The 17,120-nt window shown below is 38.7% G+C and overlaps 1 protein-coding gene across 5 annotated transcripts in view; it reads left to right on the top strand.

The window, feature by feature from the left end:
- Positions 1 to 16,069, top strand: part of MIDEAS (mitotic deacetylase associated SANT domain protein) — a 72,595-nt gene extending 56,526 nt beyond the window's left edge. For all 5 annotated transcript variants that reach the window (XM_026671056.2, XM_026671055.2, XM_087951649.1 and 2 more), the window contains 7 exons: positions 1,493 to 1,596; positions 5,016 to 5,091; positions 7,269 to 7,357; positions 9,697 to 9,846; positions 10,592 to 10,789; positions 12,343 to 12,560; positions 15,746 to 16,069. In XM_026671056.2, the coding sequence (XP_026526841.2) occupies positions 1,493 to 1,596; positions 5,016 to 5,091; positions 7,269 to 7,357; positions 9,697 to 9,846; positions 10,592 to 10,789; positions 12,343 to 12,560; positions 15,746 to 15,977 (1,067 nt within the window). In that variant the 3' untranslated portion in view covers positions 15,978 to 16,069. The remainder of the gene's footprint in view (positions 1 to 1,492; positions 1,597 to 5,015; positions 5,092 to 7,268; positions 7,358 to 9,696; positions 9,847 to 10,591; positions 10,790 to 12,342; positions 12,561 to 15,745) is intronic.
- Positions 16,070 to 17,120: the final 1,051 nt, after the last annotated feature.

Genomic DNA, 17,120 nt, shown 5'->3' with positions numbered 1-17,120 from the left:
TTGTGAAAAACGGACATGTCACTTTTTTTCAGTGATGTTGTAATTTTGAACAGTCACTAAATGAACAGTTGCAAGCGGAGAACTACCTGTATTCATTAAAGCTTGCATGAGAGCAAGGAACTCTAAGTGAAAAATCTTTGGAAAAGTGGGAAACTTGAGAGTAATTGTAATAATTGAAAATTATTATTCTTCGTCATTTCGTCCCACCTTTAAAAAAAAAAAATTTATCAGAAGCACACAACCCAATCTGATCAGAGTTTTTTAAACTTGGGATCTTCCACTGACAGCTTCTCTTCCTGGAGCTCACCTCCCTCCTTAAAATCTGCTCCAGTGTTGAAAGTACAGAGAAGATTCTAGATGATTTTTGTATAAAAATTGTGAACTTGTGATTATGGTTTTGATGATTAGATGGTATGGATTTTAGAAATAAAGGGTATTATAATGTAACTTTAGGTTAAAATATACCTGCTGTGAAGAATATTGGAAGCCACTTTCTTTTCTATTTTTCTTTCACTTTTATTCTTTTCTTGCACTTTTTGCTTTCTCTTTGCTTTCTTTTTCTCTTTTTTTTCTTACATTGTATTTGTGTTTGTTTTTATTCTCTCTTTAAAAAGCTTTAGTAAAAATTAGACTAGGCATGGGCAGAATGTTAAATGAGAAAAAAAAATCATGCGGTGACAGATGCTGTCCCAAAATAGACAAGTAAAATATTAGCCAAGTCATAAAGGAACATTAGTACTTAATTTAACATAATGTGATTGGCTTGCTTAAAGAGGGGCTTCCCCCAAAAAGGCCATGCTTTATATTTTTACACCCTCTTTTCCTTGGCTGTCCCATATAATGCACGCATCTTATCTTAAGTTGTACTTATCTCCTGTATCTAAAGCAAAATTGAAGCTAATTTGATATTTTCTTCTTTATTTCCAATGCTTATCCAGTAAGGGATGAAAATGACCTGGAGGCATATTTTTCTCATAAAACAGAAGTATTCTTCTGTCCCTGAATGCAATGGGATGGATATGACAATATCATTGTAAAAAGCAGGACATCAAGTTGAATCCCTGTTATTGGGAAACATGAAAGTGGAAATTAACCATTTTGGTTCTCTACGGCAGGGGTCTCCAACTTTGGCAACTTTAAAACTTGTGGACTTCAACTCCCAGAGTTCCTCAGCCAGCTTTGGAAGTTGAAGTCCACAAGTCTTAAAGTTGCCAAGGTTGGAGACCCCTGCTTTATGGAACATTGGTATCCATCAACCCAAGCCGGCATGGCCAGTGGGCAGAAGTGATGTAGAAACTAGGATGCAACCACAATGTGAATACAGTAGGTTCCCAGTTAAGGATTGGAGGGAACCATTAATCACAAAATCATAGGAAGCTTCTCTGTGTGCGTCAGCCAAATTGTACATATATTTGCTGGTTTTCTTCTTAAATGGATGTTATTTCATCTATCTGTTTCATAACACCGTGAAACTTTCTTTTAACTATAACAGTGGACAACCTAGTAACAGCTGCATGTTCAAGCATATTTCCTGGAGGTGGTACCAATCAAGAGCTGGCATTTCACTGCTTACATGAAGCAAAAGGAGACATTGTGGTAAGACTCCAGCAACCTCTGATTGGACTGGAAAGTTTGCTGATAAATATAAAGTTCTGGTGTCTAGCAAGGAATTAACAATATTATATAGCCCTTTGCAAAATTTCATAAGCAATTTTACTATCCTGTTAATACATTCATGATAATGCATTTTCCTCCAAGAAGCTTCTTCAGTTTGAAGACTTCAGCTCTATAAACATTTGCTCTTGGTAGGTCAGCCTTCCCAACCTGGCGCCCTCTAGAAATAGTAGAAAACAGGTTGGGGAAAGTTGCTTTAAGTTTATACTGCAGGGGATATTAACAAAGCTACACTTTGCTTGACACTTTTTTTGGAATAAATGATAATTGACTGGGTTTACTTAACATGCGGAGTCATAAACCATGTTTTACTAAGTGCAGTGACTGGATTCATAGTATAAGCAGACCTGGATAAATGACATTATGGCTGTTTTACTCATCCCATGCTAGATTAGCAGATCCTTACATTCAGAATGTCCCCAATCCACTACTACTACATCCATTATAGGACTGGAAATCCTTTCACCCTGAGGAGCTGTAGTCAGTCAGCATAGACAAAATTCGGGTTATCTGTTAGTTTCTAAGGTCTGACTGTCTAATACTGGCATGGGATTGGTGTCATCTTGGAGAAACTGAATTATGAATTCTGTCTGTGTAATACAACTCTTTAACTAGAAATAATTCAGCATATGTAGCTTGATAATATTCTCAGAGAGAAAAACAGATGTTGGAAATATCTGTGGCTGCAGTGTGCTTGATTCTGTTGATTTCCTGGAAGTCCTAGAATAATTTTGGCATTTATTTATGTCCTTGCTGTGAAATACTGTTTACTTGGGCCATGATTAAACATGGGCGTTAGCCGACTCTGCGAAGAATGATGATTTAAGGCCTCTTCAGAGTTCTTGGTTTTCTTTTTTTTTAATTGTTATTGTTAGGCACATTAGCAGGCACCATTATCAAATGAGGTATATAGTTTAGGAATAGATATTGAATTCTTTTATTATATACAGGATTAAACTAAACCTCAATGGGAACACAAGGGAATAAATGAAATCCTGTACACAATCCTGCATTTGAATGTCATTGTAAGGCATAGCTTTGTGGGGGGACATCATTATATTTAGCAATCCTTACTTCACCCCAAAAGTTACCAAGGAGATTACAGGTGGTAATGACAATGTTTTCATCAGCTGTTCAAATTTGTAATGGTGCTGAATGAGGGGCCCAAATCCTCGTGATTGCGATTGTGGCAACATCCCCTGATCGTTTGATTGCAACCGGATTGCTAAGTGCATGGTTCACAGTTATAACATTGCAGTGAGCCACGATCACGTGATGCCAGTTTCCAAATCAAGGAAGTTGGAAGTGACGGTCACACGAAACCCTCACATAATGGCTGTATGCTCCTCATGGAACATGAGCAATCGGGACCATCAGAACAGCTGTCACTATGCAATGAATTGTTGTGATGTGCTTTTGACTATGTCACTTAGCAATGGCAATTTTGGTTCCATTTGCCATTGTAACTCAAAGACTACCTGTAAAGTCATTCAGTTCTTGAGTTTAACCACAACTGAGCCCATTATTCTAACCGGCTGGAGCAGTTTTATTGTGGGTAATTTTAGTTCTTGCTGGATTAATACGTTAGTTTTTGTTTTTTTTAAAAAAAAACATAATTTAAACCTAGTTGTTTCAAAAAAGCATAATGTTAAATTTAGTACAGGTGGTCCTTGACTTATGACTACAATTGAGACCAAAATTTCTATTGCTAACAAGATGATTGTTAAATGTTGTACCCAATTTTGCTACTTTTTTTGCCACAGTTTTAAGTGAATCCCTTCAGTTGTTAAGTGACTCACATACGTAGTTGTTGATTGAATCTGGCTTCTCCTGTTGTGGTTCGCCAGCAGCCGTTGCAGCCAGTAGCGGAGTCAGACAGTTGGGGAAGAAAGGGGACCAGTTGGGGAGTCTGGAGAGGACTCAGACAAGGGTCCTGCGTCCAGTGCAGGGATGGGGCCAGGACCATCTGGGAGTGGGGTGCTGCCTTCGGAGCCTTTGGAGTTTGGCAGCAGCGAGGCAGAGGACCCAGGGGAGCCTGTTCCCAGTGCCCATGTGCGCAGAGCTGCTAGAAGGCGAGAGCAGCTGAAACAAAAGGGGCGACTCGGGAGTAAGGCTGGGAGGTGATTGCCCCTCCCATAAGGGATAAAAGTCAGACCTCAATGATGAAACCTTTGCAGGAAGCAAAGTAGTTCGATCTGTTCCGAGTCATCCTTGAAGCTCCTGTGTACTTTGATTGGGTTTTTTGTTTTTTTTTGTTTTGTACTTTGGTTGGTTTCTTTTAGAGTTAATTGGTTACTTCTGGTTTTGGCAGCATTCCACAGAACTGAAAGGTGTGTGCTTAAGATCCGGCTAGGAATGGAAACAATTCCCAACATTGCAATAAAATAGGTTTTGCTTTAAAAACAAGCTTGTGATTAATTACGGTTTATGAAGCCTGGGTCAGAACATACCGCGTTGATTTCGCTTGTGGGAAGATGACTGAGAAGATTGCAAATAGTAACCACATGGCAGTGGGACGCTACAACTGTTGTAAATATGAGCTGGTTGCCAGGCACCCACATTTTGATGGCGTGATCATCGGATTGCTGCGATGGTCGTAAGTGTGATGATTGATCATAAGGCGATTATTTTTTCAGTGCTGTAATTTTCAATGGTTGCTGAATGAGTTGTTAAGTTGAAGGCTATTTGTAAATCAACAATGGACAGCAATAGCAGTTGAAGAAAAGGGAAACAGATATGCGCAGGAGGCTTAGTCTGTTCCTCTCCCATGAAACCATGATATGTTGCCCAAATGTCTTGATCATTTTATATCTGGGAGGATTATGAATAAAAATTTGAACGGGAACCATTCATGGCCAAAAGGCTTTCAGTGGCTTATGCAAGTTTGTAAAGCAGCAGCTTTCTGAACTTTGGCCCATTAAAAAGCCCTGATACATTTATTAGCCTTTAATGTACTGTGATTCCTTGTTCCTGATAAACAGGCTGGGGCTGTGTCACTTACTTATTTCAAAGGCTAGTTGCAAGGTTAAACGAGCCAACGGTATTCACTCTGAATCTTACTAACCAGGTGGGCCCTAAACCCTAAATATACACAGCAATTAAGCAGCAATGATCTAAGACAGGGGTCTCCAACCGTGGCAACTTTAAGCCTGGAGGACTTCAACTCCCAGAATTCCTTTCAACTCCCAGAATTCCAAAGCTGGCTGGGGAATTCTGGGAGTTGAAGTCCTCCAGGCTTAAAGTTGCCAAGGTTGGAGACCCCCGATCTCAGGTGTTTAGCAAATAGCGACCTTGCTCAGGTTTTATTATTTGAGCTGAAACTGGTTTTGTTTTCCCTTCAGGCTGCTTTGACCAAAATGCTGCTGAAGAAATCGGTGCATTCTCTGAGCCACCCGCTGGTAGATTACCACTACATTGGTATGTAATAGCTGTAGTTTCTACATTGGTATGTAATAGCTGTAGTTTCTTTTCTCCTTCCCAATTTTAGGCACAAGAAAGTTTTAGAAACACCACCTTGATAAATTGGAGGAATACTTTTTTTACATGCAGGAGATAATTTCTTCATTTTAGGATGCTGCTATTCTCCAATTTAAGCTAGGGCTGGCTTTAATGCAGTTTGCTTTTAGAAATAAAGTTGGAAAAACATTTTGTGGTGTTGTGTGCATGCGTAGGGTTGGGAAAAAGATGAACCAGGCTATTAATAAATAGCAATTTTATTTTTAAAGAATCTTAAGTATAATTGAAATAAATTTGTGCATAAACGTTGTCCCCAAACTGTTGCCTCTGAAATAGACTCCCAGAATTAATAGTCACATGACTAGAAATTCTGTAACTTGTAGGCCAACATTTTTAGAGGATAGCAAGATTTAGAATATTAGGTTTGCTGGCATTGGCTGTTTCCTTAATCTCAGCCTGTTTTACCACATAGAGTACTGATGGTTTTATCACTGTTAAAAGAAAAAATGCATACAAATTTTGTGGTTTTTAATAGTTCTCTGAAAAGCAAATGAATTTTGAGGTCACCCTGTGATATGTATGCTTCTCACTTTATCTGATATAACATAAAGGATTACCAGGTTTATCTGTAGCCAGGATCTTCTGGAAAGAGAGACTAGCAGTACTGGAAATTAGTTCAACAGTCTGAAAATTTGGCAACGTGAGGATGTCTTTGAGGGCTTTTGAGGATAAGGAAATCCCTTGTCAGCAACCCTTTCTGATCTCTGTAAAATCTTAATTCATTTAAATAAGATCAAAGGCTGTGTTCACTTTCTCTGACAGGTAAAGTGAGAACATGGGAAGAAAAATGTATTGTGGATAGTTGCTGCAAATCCTTCCTAGAAGAACTAACCTGAATGTACATTATGTACATTTTGTGTCTATCAGTTCACAGGCTGTAATGTTTGACAGAAACAAATCTAAACTTTTCTTAGGTCATAGAAATAATATTTCAAAAAACTTCTGGTTTTGCTTACTGCGCAATATTTTATTATTTATTAATATGAATTATATACTGGGCAGAACCCATGAGATGTGACTTTCTATCTACAGATAATTTAAATGCCAGTGAATTAGAGATGATGATTGGCACAGACTGGCATTGTGACAAATATAGAAACATGCCATTATACAGTATTGGAATTTACCCTAAATACTAACCTCCTTTTCTCATCTTTCATGGTAGCACTGGCTAATCTGCTCTGAGGTTACATAAGAAGATCGTTGGGAGATCTGAGGTCACTAAATTTTTGCCAAGGCAGGAAAATGCTCAATGGCATGTGTGACCCTATAGATTGTAGAATGATGGTGTTCAGCCACATGACTTCAGAGCCTTTTGTTCGTGTAATACAATTTCAGGGCTAAAACCAGCTCACTTAAGAATCCATTGCCCTAAACCAAGGGTCTTCAAACTTGGCAAGTTTAAGACTTGTGGACTTCAACTCCCAGAATTCCTGAGATAACATGACTGGAGGAGGAATTCTGGGAGTTGAGGTCCACAAGTCTTAAAGCTGTCAAGTTTGAAGACCCCTGCCCTAAACAGGTACTTGTTTTGATTCAAAGTAGGTTATGATTGTGAAGAGAAGTATTTATCATATCCCTCCATTTCATTCCAAATGTATTTTTTCTTGGCTCCTTCCTTTGCATTGAAAAACAAAGCTAAAGTTTCCCTTGAATTGAGCTCACCATTTGGACAAATCTATTTAACATGGCGATGTTGCTAGCAGAATGCCAAAGTGGTTTGCTATGACTTCTTTCTGTTTTTTTTTTTAATTTCCTCATTTGTAAAACTCGACCCATCAAAGAGTTTCGGACTAGGTGTATAAAATACAACCTTGTTTCTTTATGTTGTCAGTTCGTACGACTTCAGCATTTTGGGTATTCAGGGATATGCTTTTTTAAAGTTTCAATTAAAATGATTTATCAGATTCCAGTGAAAAGGCTTAATTTACAAAACCCATCTGGCAAGGCAATAATATCTTTAAATTAATTGAACCAGGAGAGCTGAAACGTTTCTGGAAGATCTGTCTTGATAAGAAAAAACTTGTGTTGGAAAATAAGTAATGAATGGAATTACATTTCACTTTTTCTTTTTCCAGGGTCAGACAGCTGGAGTATGGCTGAGAAGAAACACTTCAATAAGGGAATTGCTATCTATAAGAAAGACTTCTTCCTTGTCCAGAAACTTGTAAGTCTTTTCTCAGGTCCCTAATTCATGGCAAAAGAATTGACCGGCACTTCTACGATACATAACATGTCTCTGGCTGATTAATTTTGCAGGGTTTTGGCCAATGACTAGGAAAAAGAGACACTGCTTACAGCTTGCTTGGAAGACCTTCCAGTGCAATTTTGGGAAGTGAATGGGACCAATCTCTGGAGCCTCCTGCTATGTGTGTGGCCATTCAACCTAATCTTTAATATTACCTTTATTCTGGAGTCCCGTGTTAAAATACTGGACTCCAGAATAAAAGGAAATATTAAAGATTAGGTATTAAAATACTACTTGGGGCAGTGAAGTGCTGATCATTTCAGTAATTTAGTTCAGACAGAATAGAAAAGTCTGGAGCCCTGACCTAATCCGTCTTTGTCTTTTCATGAGAGGAGTAAACAAACCAGCAGACTTGTTCTAAAATAGTTAACTATTGTTTCTTCCTCAGAATGAAGCAGGAGGATAGCGTTAGTTGAAGAAGAATATCTTGATTTATGCTACTGAAAGAAGGGAGTCCTAAGCATAGCCAAAAAAATAGTTCCTTTTTTTTGCTTTTTGAGCCAAACTATGAAAATCCATATGTAAAATCTATGTGCAACTAGAACCATTTCACGGATGCCCTCAAATTATCTGCCTAATATATTGCAAAACAGAGATGACCAACTATCATTGCTTCAGCGGTTGCATCATATTTCTTTATTTAGAATTTAAGTTTTCATAATCAAAGCCCTCTTGATCCAGCAAAGCATTCAGCTGCCACCACACTCTGAAAAGCCCCACTGCAGTTTGCGTAAAATTGAGTCTCTCTTATTTCATATGTAGCAACCCTACGATTCCTCAATTTTCATCTGGCAAGTGGCCTTTGAATCCAATTTCCACAGTATTTAGTCTCAGATTGGTTGCACATATGCCAACCTTCAAGACAATAGATCTGGATAGTAGCCAGGGGCTATGATGCTCATGAATATACCCAGTGAATTTGTGTGTAGTATAATTGGATTTTGTGTTGAAATTTGACCTGTTTGATTGGTAAACAACTTGGCAATACCCTAATAGAGTAGATTATTATTCCAATTCCTGTAATCATGTTGGCTGGTTTTCTGCTATAGGATTCCAGCCTACTCAAGGACTTGTGAGTCATCTAATTATACACGAGATACCCAATTGCAAACAGAGAAATTCAGAAAGGAATATATATGAAGTAATATAGAATAATAGGTTTATTATTAAGAAATTAGATTATTTGAAATTTATGGTATAAAAGAAAGAAGGTATTTCTGGATTGGCTAATAACTTCCACTTGGTCCTGTGATGGTTTTACGTTATACTCAGGACTATCCCAGGACCGATCAACTGAAAATTTTTCAACCATCACAATACAGTATATAGTTTATAGTTGTTTGTGATCTCAGTCCATGCATCCCATTGTGGAATCAAAATGACTGGTCACCTGTTTTATCTCGGAATGATCCAGACTGGTCTTTTCTGTTTTTATTTTGGTGACCCTTATGTATAATGCTGGGGTTTAGACCGTAAAACACATTTCTTGTATTTCCTTTTTAAAGTACTATAGGTAGTCCTTGACTTATGGCCAAAACAGCCCAAAATTTCTGTTAACAAGTGAGACACTTGTTAAGTGAGTTTTGCCCCATTTTATAAACCTTTTTGATACAGTTGCTAAGTGAATCACTGCACTTCTTAAATTAGCAATTCGGTTAAGTGAATCTGGCTTCCTCATTGACTTTGCTTGTCAGAAGGTCACAAAAGGGGATCATGTGACAACGGCATGGCAAACGTCATAAATATAAGTCAGTTGCCAAGCATCTGAATTTTGGTCACATGTCCATGGGGTTGCTGTTACGGTTATAAGTGTGAAAAACAGTCATAAGCAGGGGTGGGATTTAAATTTTGTAACAACCGGTTCTGTGGGCGTGGCTAGGTGGGCGTAGTCATGTGACTGGGTGGCGTGGCTTCCTTTTTGGCAGCAAACCCCTCCCCCGCCCGTTTTTTTGAGGCCTTCTGGGCCTCAGGGGAGCCTCCTGGGGGGGTGTTTTTGCTCCCAGGATGTTTCCCTGGGGCTCAGGAAGGAAAAAAAAACGGAGCATGGAACACTTTGGATTTCCAGTTTTCTAGTCTCATTTCAAGCAGTTGTTTATGGTCAACTTTTTAGATTCTATTTCTGCCAATGCCCCCCTTTTTTCTGAGGTACTTTTTCAGTAAAAACTTTTTTTACTAGCCTCAAGCCTTTGTGATCATTTGGAATTCTCTGATTCCTTTCTTTGTATCTTCCTTTGTTTCTCCATCTCACAATACTGCAGATAAAAACCAAAAGTGTGGCTCAGTGTGTGGAATTCTACTATACTTACAAAAAGCAAGTCAAAATAGGCCGGAATGGGGCTCTCATCTTTGGGGATGTTGACACTACCACTGAAAGAGCTGTTAAAGATGAAGCTGAAGTAGATGTAAAGGTAACAGATACAAAGCAGGAGCCTTGGGGATAAAAAATTATGCCAGACCTATCATAGATTGCAGGCAAAGGCATGGAACTTGGAATGGGCACTTTCTGTTGCTGTGAATTGCTATACATGTGTAGAAAGAAATTCCCAGAGAAAATGGTAAAATTGCAGAGTTCTACTTTAATCTCATTGGCAGGAGCTATTAGAATGGTGATGAATGTGTGTCAGCCTTACTGGATAGACCAGACAGGAAACGTAAACAAATAAGCTAACTCCATTTTATTGTCAAGTTACATTAACAGAATTTTCAAGTCAGAAACTACAGTTCTCCAACTTTTACAGCTGAAGAACATGGAGAGGGTCCCTTGGAGTCTCTTGCTCCATTTGTTATGCAGTTGCAGGCTTTGCTCTCTTTTAGCTGACCGTTCCTTAGGCCCAGGGGTCTTCAACCCTGGGTCCATGGGCCAGCACCAGCTTGCCGCATGCCAGAAACCAGGCGGTGCAAATAAGCAAATGCCCATTCGCACGATGTAGGCAGCACGTGAAACCACGCCTCCTCTGGTCCATGGAAAAAACCTTTCTCCATGGAAATGGTCCCTGGTGCCCCAAAGATTGTAGGCCACTGCCTTAGTCAGCATCTCTTTGCCCCGCCTCCCAAGTTCATTCCCACCTACTATTGCAGACTGCATGTTCCTAATCTGTGCTGAAGTGATTTAACCTGCATTTAACCTGCATTCCTTTTTGTACTCTTCTGTAGAGTTCCCACAGGCTTACGCGTACTCTTCCTCCCAGAACATACAATGAAGACTATGAAAACACAGAAGATGAGGATCTTGAAGAAGTTGAGGAAGTCATGCCAATTAAAGAGGAAGTTGTGGAAGGGGATGAGTTGTATGGCAAAAGCAGTAATTTCGCACCTTCCAAATCGACTCCTCTTCGAGATGTTGAGGAACAAGTAAGTGTTGAATGAACCACAGTCAACAATTTCTGCCTGGATCATTTCTTATAAATCATCTGACTGGTTGTAGTGGAATCAATGTAATTTCAATCCTTTAATTAATCTCACCAGTGACATAAATTATTCATGGTATGAATAATTGTCTGGCAGCTGCCTGAAGTATGAATACAGGTAGTAGTCCTCTGGTTACAACCCTTGTTCCACAGCTGTTCAAAGTTATGATGGTGCTGAATGAGGGAAACCTAGAACAGGTCCCAGGAGTCATGCGATTGAGATTTGGATGCTGGGCTCCTGACCTGTGATTACAATATTGCAGCAAGCTGTGATCACATAATCACAATTTGTAATGTTCCTTGGCTGGCTCCCACAAGCAAAGTCAATGGGGAAGCTGGCAGGAAGTCAGAAATTGTCCTCCCTTAATGATTTGCATGATCCTCACTAATAAGGGCTATCTGAAAACTACTGAGAGTGCCACTGCTACGCAATACAGTCACATGACATTGCACCTTATGACAGTGTCACTTAATGATAGTTTCCAATCTCACTTGTCATTGTAAGTAGACTACCGGTACGTAATATTTTTAATTGGCAAAGTAGTTCTGTGTGTGTGTGTGTCTGTCTGTCTGTCTGTTTCTGTCTCTCTCTCTCTCACACACACACATCTTAAAACACAGTTTTGATCTTTTTATGGATTTTTCAAGGTGTACTGAACTTGGATTTGCAGTCAGTTGGAGAACCAGTGTACTTGAAAACTTTGAAAATGTTTATTTTGCCTTCTGGTGGTCTTAATAATACTTTGTGTAATATTCATTTTATCTTTGCATACCTTTTCTCAAGGGAGCTTGTAGCAGAAAACTTTTGGCTTTGAAATGTTTCAATATAATGTGATGTGTATACAGGAGAGGGTAGACTCCTTGTTTACTTAGCTTCATAGGTCAATACTGCTTTCATAATTTATACTTAAAATAGACTGTGGGGAAAATGCACGTATCATCAGTATGCTCCTATAGTATGTTTCTCACAGGTTTTACAAAAACAAAAACAACCCAAACACAATTGTTTAATGTTTTAACAGCCCTCAAGAAAAACTCCAGAAGGAACTTAAAATATTCATAGCTTATTTAAGAGATGATTAAAAAGCACTCCCTTTTGTAATGTGTTGAACGCATGAAGTCTGAGTTTTAGCTTCATAAAAATAACATAATTATATCAATGCTTTAATCACACCAAACTGTTTTCTGACCATTGTTAAGTTTTGTTAAACCAGCTGGATTACTTTGGGCCAGTTAATCTCTCTCAACCCAACTCCACTCACAGAGTTGTTTGTGGGGAAAATAGGAGGAAAGAAAAAATCATGAGAACAGAATAGAGCTAGAAGAGACTTGGAGATCTTTTAGTCCAGCCCCCTGTTCAAGAGTTATTAGGTATGTTTGACACCTTGATTTACTTAAAAAATAATAATAAGGGTGGGATATAAATGAAATAAATAAATAAATCTATTCCATAGGAGTACCTATAGCTTGTAGTAATAATGGTGTCTTATCCTGTAGGCTGGTAATCTCCATATGGAAAAACATCTGGAATCTGGAGCCCCAGGAAGGACGGAGGTCAGAGGCAGAACTTCAAGAAGGACAAAGGAGGCACCCATTAAATATCGGAAGACTTCACCACCAGTGCCAAAGAGAAGGAGAAAACCGAAACCCAAACAAGAAACGGTCAACAAAACACAAAACCAAGAGGAGGAATTTCCATGTAAAAAATGTGGCAGGTACACTTGGGAAAGATTTTGAGATGAAGAACATTTCTGACGTACTTTCTTCTGTCCAACAGGAAAAATGAATATGGAATTGAAGAGTATTTTAGTCTAAGATAATACTCCTCAACCGTGGCAACTTTTAAGATGTGTGGACTTCAGCTCCAACATGCTGGCTGGGGATTTCTGGAATTAAAATCCACACATTTTAAAGTTGCTATAGTTGAGAAACACTGGTCTTAAGGTAACTGCTATGCTCCAGGCATTTTGGCATAAAAATTCTATGTTTCCTTGCTGACTGGGACTGATGAGAATTAAAAGTCCACAGTATGGAGAAGCCCCCAAGTTGTCTAATCTGGATGTGTGTGAGGTAAAAAGGGTTTTGCTTTTATTTTTAATTGCTCTTACAATTACACTGTTACAAATTGTTGGGATATTATTTAATTTCTATGCAATCCCCCTGCAAAAATGCTATCTTCTACTTTGGATGGCTTTCACATATGAACAGAATGATGTAGAGATGGGAAAATGCTCTAGGGATGTCTTGAGGGACAATTTCAACAGCCTCCTAGATAATTATTATCCTTTTATACTGCACAATAGCAGGCACTGGTTCAAGACTGAGCAAGATTAAACATCAGCTAGCCTTGAGTTTGCACATATCTATTTCAATTTGTATGTCTCTCTCAGTTAACTGGAGCTAGACTAAAGAAGAACATGTTTGGTGACTTGGAGGCATCATTAGACTGGAAAGTTTAACCTTGTCTAGACTGCATAAACCCAGTGAATTACGAACCTTATCAAGCATTTAAATGATGAAATGAATGAAACACATCCAATTTCTAATTTGTGCTAGAAAAAAAATTCTTTGATCCCCATGGACTATAAACTTGCAAGCAAAAAATATGGGCTTTGTAGGGTTTCTCCTCTTGATAGAAATTTAGGTAGAATTGTGAGGACCATCCACTTGTTCCAATCTGCATGTAGGTAGAAGTTACCTGGTAATCTAATACTTGGATATTGAAAAGTCTTGTATAAAATATCTCACAAAAGGCTTCTATGGAAATCATAATAATCATGTGAAATCTAAAAAACCAGCAGCAAATGAAAGAAGCACACGTGAAATGCTTGGGTACCAAATAACCAGATGCAAATGATACCCATTTAATGTTGAATTGGAACTATAAAGAATGGTTTTCAAAAGTTGTGATTGCAAGAAGATTTTTCACATAGAATAATCATTGCAATTAGTCTCTTCCAAGTTATAGGACTTGTGTGCACTTCAGTTGTGTCAATTTGTTAGCAGAGATATTTTTATCAGTAGCTGCTCTTGGCATGAAAAGTATTAGGTGATGCCTCAGAATTAATACAAAACCTGAATTTAAGGTTTATGTCTGTCCAAATCAGATGTTCTATACATGGAACCGTGTTGCAGAAAAATGACAGTAGAGAATTTTGTTAATCTCCATAGAATCTAAGGTCCAGCGAATACTGCTAAATAGAAGTCTTAAATCATATTTTATTATTTCAGAGTGCATTCTAATCAGTGTTAACCATTTTTCACATTTTCCTGTATTTGTGGTTTTTTTTAAAATCCATTTTTAAATACCAGGATGGATCTTTCAAAGTTCTTCATATCATATAAAGTGCCAAGAGTCATTTTGAATTGGAGTGGGAAATAAAATAAAAAGTAGGTACAGGTAGCACCCCAAAGTTACAACATGAATTGCACATGAGTGGATTCCACTCTGCACTGCTTAAATTAATCAGCCTTAGAAATTCCAGATCTTGACTTTTGGTTGATTCTGTAAGGTCCAAGATAATCCCTGCAAACTCTCTTAATTTGGCACCTTCCAGATCTGTGGTAACTAAATGACTCAAATTTCCAGCTATTCTGGTCAAACTAGCTGGGAATTTTGAGAGTTGCAATGCCAATGTATCTAAAGAGTGCTAAGTTAAAAAAAAAAGTCAATCCCTATGCAACTATTTTAGGTAGAATTTGCTTCTAATTGTAAAACATTCCTTCTTCTAATGTAATCATTTCTTCATACTTTAAAAGTTAAAAGTTGGCCAGTTGTGGATGATATCATACACCGGAGCCAGGCATTCAAAATTATTTGCATCTCAGTTGAGAAACCAGGAAGTAAATACATATTGGTTGAGATCAGGAATGACTTAAGGTGTGTTCATGTATCTCGGCCAAGCCTAGTATCATAATTTATATCTAGACAATCTGTGACCCATTAGGAAATTTCAGAGATATTTTCTTACCAGATTCCTTAATGCCTTCAACAACGGCAAAGCTTCTAATGTACTTCCGTCACTGGGGAAGTTGGAATACATTCAAAGATGTCTCTGCTTTGAAAGTAGCCCATGTTAAGAACTCTATAGTACAGGTGTGCTCGCTTCGGCAGCACATATACTAAAATTGGAACGATAAAGAACTGTATAGTACAGTCAAACCATCAGCACAGGAAATGTTTTATGACATTTTGTATCATGTCATAGACTGCTTTGTGATAATGCTTGCGTCATAACATATTTTTTAAAAAATGTCAATTCCATGGAAGTCATGGGTCCCGGATTTTAGGTGTACTCTGTAATTTAGCCCATTTGAGGTATCTTGCGTGAAAAATTATTGCTCTAGGAAAAGCTGTTTCACCCAATTAAATGTTACTGGAATGAGAGTTTTAGTAGTGGATAGATAATGGCTGTCCAGGACTATGACATAAAGTTGGGTCACCCATCATATTTTAATATGATGGGCTGTAATGCTGTTTCTTTGCTTTCGGTTTAATGTGTGCGTGTGTGTGTGTGTGTGTGCACGCACACACGCAATGTGATTTCCTGGTTGATTTTTGTGCACTAACCCAAGTTTCAAACCTTGATCAAAGCAACCTATAGCATTGCAGGTTTTTCTCAGCTGCAGCTTCCAGCCTCCACTAACCAAGCTTCCTAGAGATATTAGGAATTGCAGTTCAGCAGCATCTGAGAGGGCTTACAAGTTGCCTCCTCTTCTTCTAGCTGCTTTAAAAGCATGCAAGGCAAAAGCAGATAACAAGAAGTTCCTGTTTAGCTTAGCAATCTGCAAGGTTGATTTTGCGTGATTAATAAGTTTGTTAGTTCAAACAAAGGCTGGTGGAAGGTGGTATAAAAACCCAAGATTTAACTACTGTGCTATGGATTTGTGTGCCCTGCAGAATCTTCTACAAGGTGAAAAGTCGGAGCGCTCACATGAAAAGCCACGCCGAGCAGGAGAAAAAGGCTGCAGCTCTGAAATTGCGGGAGAAGGAGGCAGCAGAGGCGGCGGAGGCGGCGGCGGCGGCAGCAGCACAAGCACACAGTAGGGCTCAGCAGGAAGAAAGCAGCAACAGTGGGAGCAGTCATGGGAGCAGCAGTGGCAGCAGCTCAGATGAAGAGGAAGATGTTTAGCCCAGGACCCCCACAGGGTTAAGAGTCTGTTGTGACTGCTCCAGCCTTGCTTCCACTTCCTTTCCTTCTTGCCTGAACCGTACCGGTAGATTTTTAAAGGGAAAAAAAATTTCAGTGACCACAAAAATCTCTATTTTTAAAAAAAACATTTTATGGATTATTTTATTTATAAATAACTATATGTATCAACTTAACGAATGGAAGTCTGTTTTCCTTCAGCTCCTGAACTTGCCGGGAATCGTGGCATAAGCCTTAAATATCTTACCCTCTGCTGAGAGAGAAATTTGTCAAACCCTCTGGATAGTAACTGAATTACTTTGGGTGTAAATTCGAGGATTCCTATAGTGTTCTTCATATACTTCTTTCTTTCATCTCCAAGTTTACTTTGCGGCTTGGAGCTATTCACATTTTCTTTTGTCTCCTTCATACAGGAGTTTCTGTTTCTCCAGCTGGTAGCTAAACCAGAACCTGTGAGTAACCTCTTTAGGATGAGCGAAGAGACTATTTGCTTTTAAGATATAGCTCTTTAAGAGTGGAAATATTCTAGTTAGTATTTTTTAGGAACTACCCCATTATGTTGAGTCATATAAAGTTAATCACGTATGTCTCCAGAGTTGGCCAAAAGAATTAGTGATGAGTTCTGGATATTGCACCTCTGTAGTTACTGTGATAGAACAAACAACTTCGCTTGCACAAGAACCCATGTATGATTTTGGGTTGATGAGATTGAGGTAGATTTCTGCCTCATTATTGTTAAAGAGCCACAATTCTGAAAAGATGGCATTATTATTCTGGGGGGAATAGCATTCATTCATAGGAGTCCATTTGCAACAACCATTCTTATTCCAAATCTGAGCATGCAAATTGAAGAATCCTTCGCAGCAGATTTGAAGGGGCGGGCAGAAAAACAAGTGGAAGGCCAGTCTGAGTGAAAACAGCTGGCATACAGTTTTATACTGTAGCTCGATGGATTAGATCAGGGGTCTCCAACCTTGGCAACTTTAAGACTTGTGGACTTCAACTCCCAGAATTCCTCAGCCAGCTTTGCTGGCTGAGGAATTCTGGGAGTTGAAGTCCACAAGTCTTAAAGTTGCCAAGGTTGGAGACCCCTGGATTAGATAACTAGTGGTCCACCATGAAAGT

This window comes from Notechis scutatus, chromosome 1, assembly GCF_049901735.1.
Source record: "Notechis scutatus isolate UNSWTSFEM ecotype Mainland chromosome 1, rNotScu1.2, whole genome shotgun sequence".
NCBI classification, from domain to species: Eukaryota; Metazoa; Chordata; class Lepidosauria; order Squamata; family Elapidae; genus Notechis; species Notechis scutatus.
This window is presented reverse-complemented; position numbering and strand designations above follow the sequence as displayed.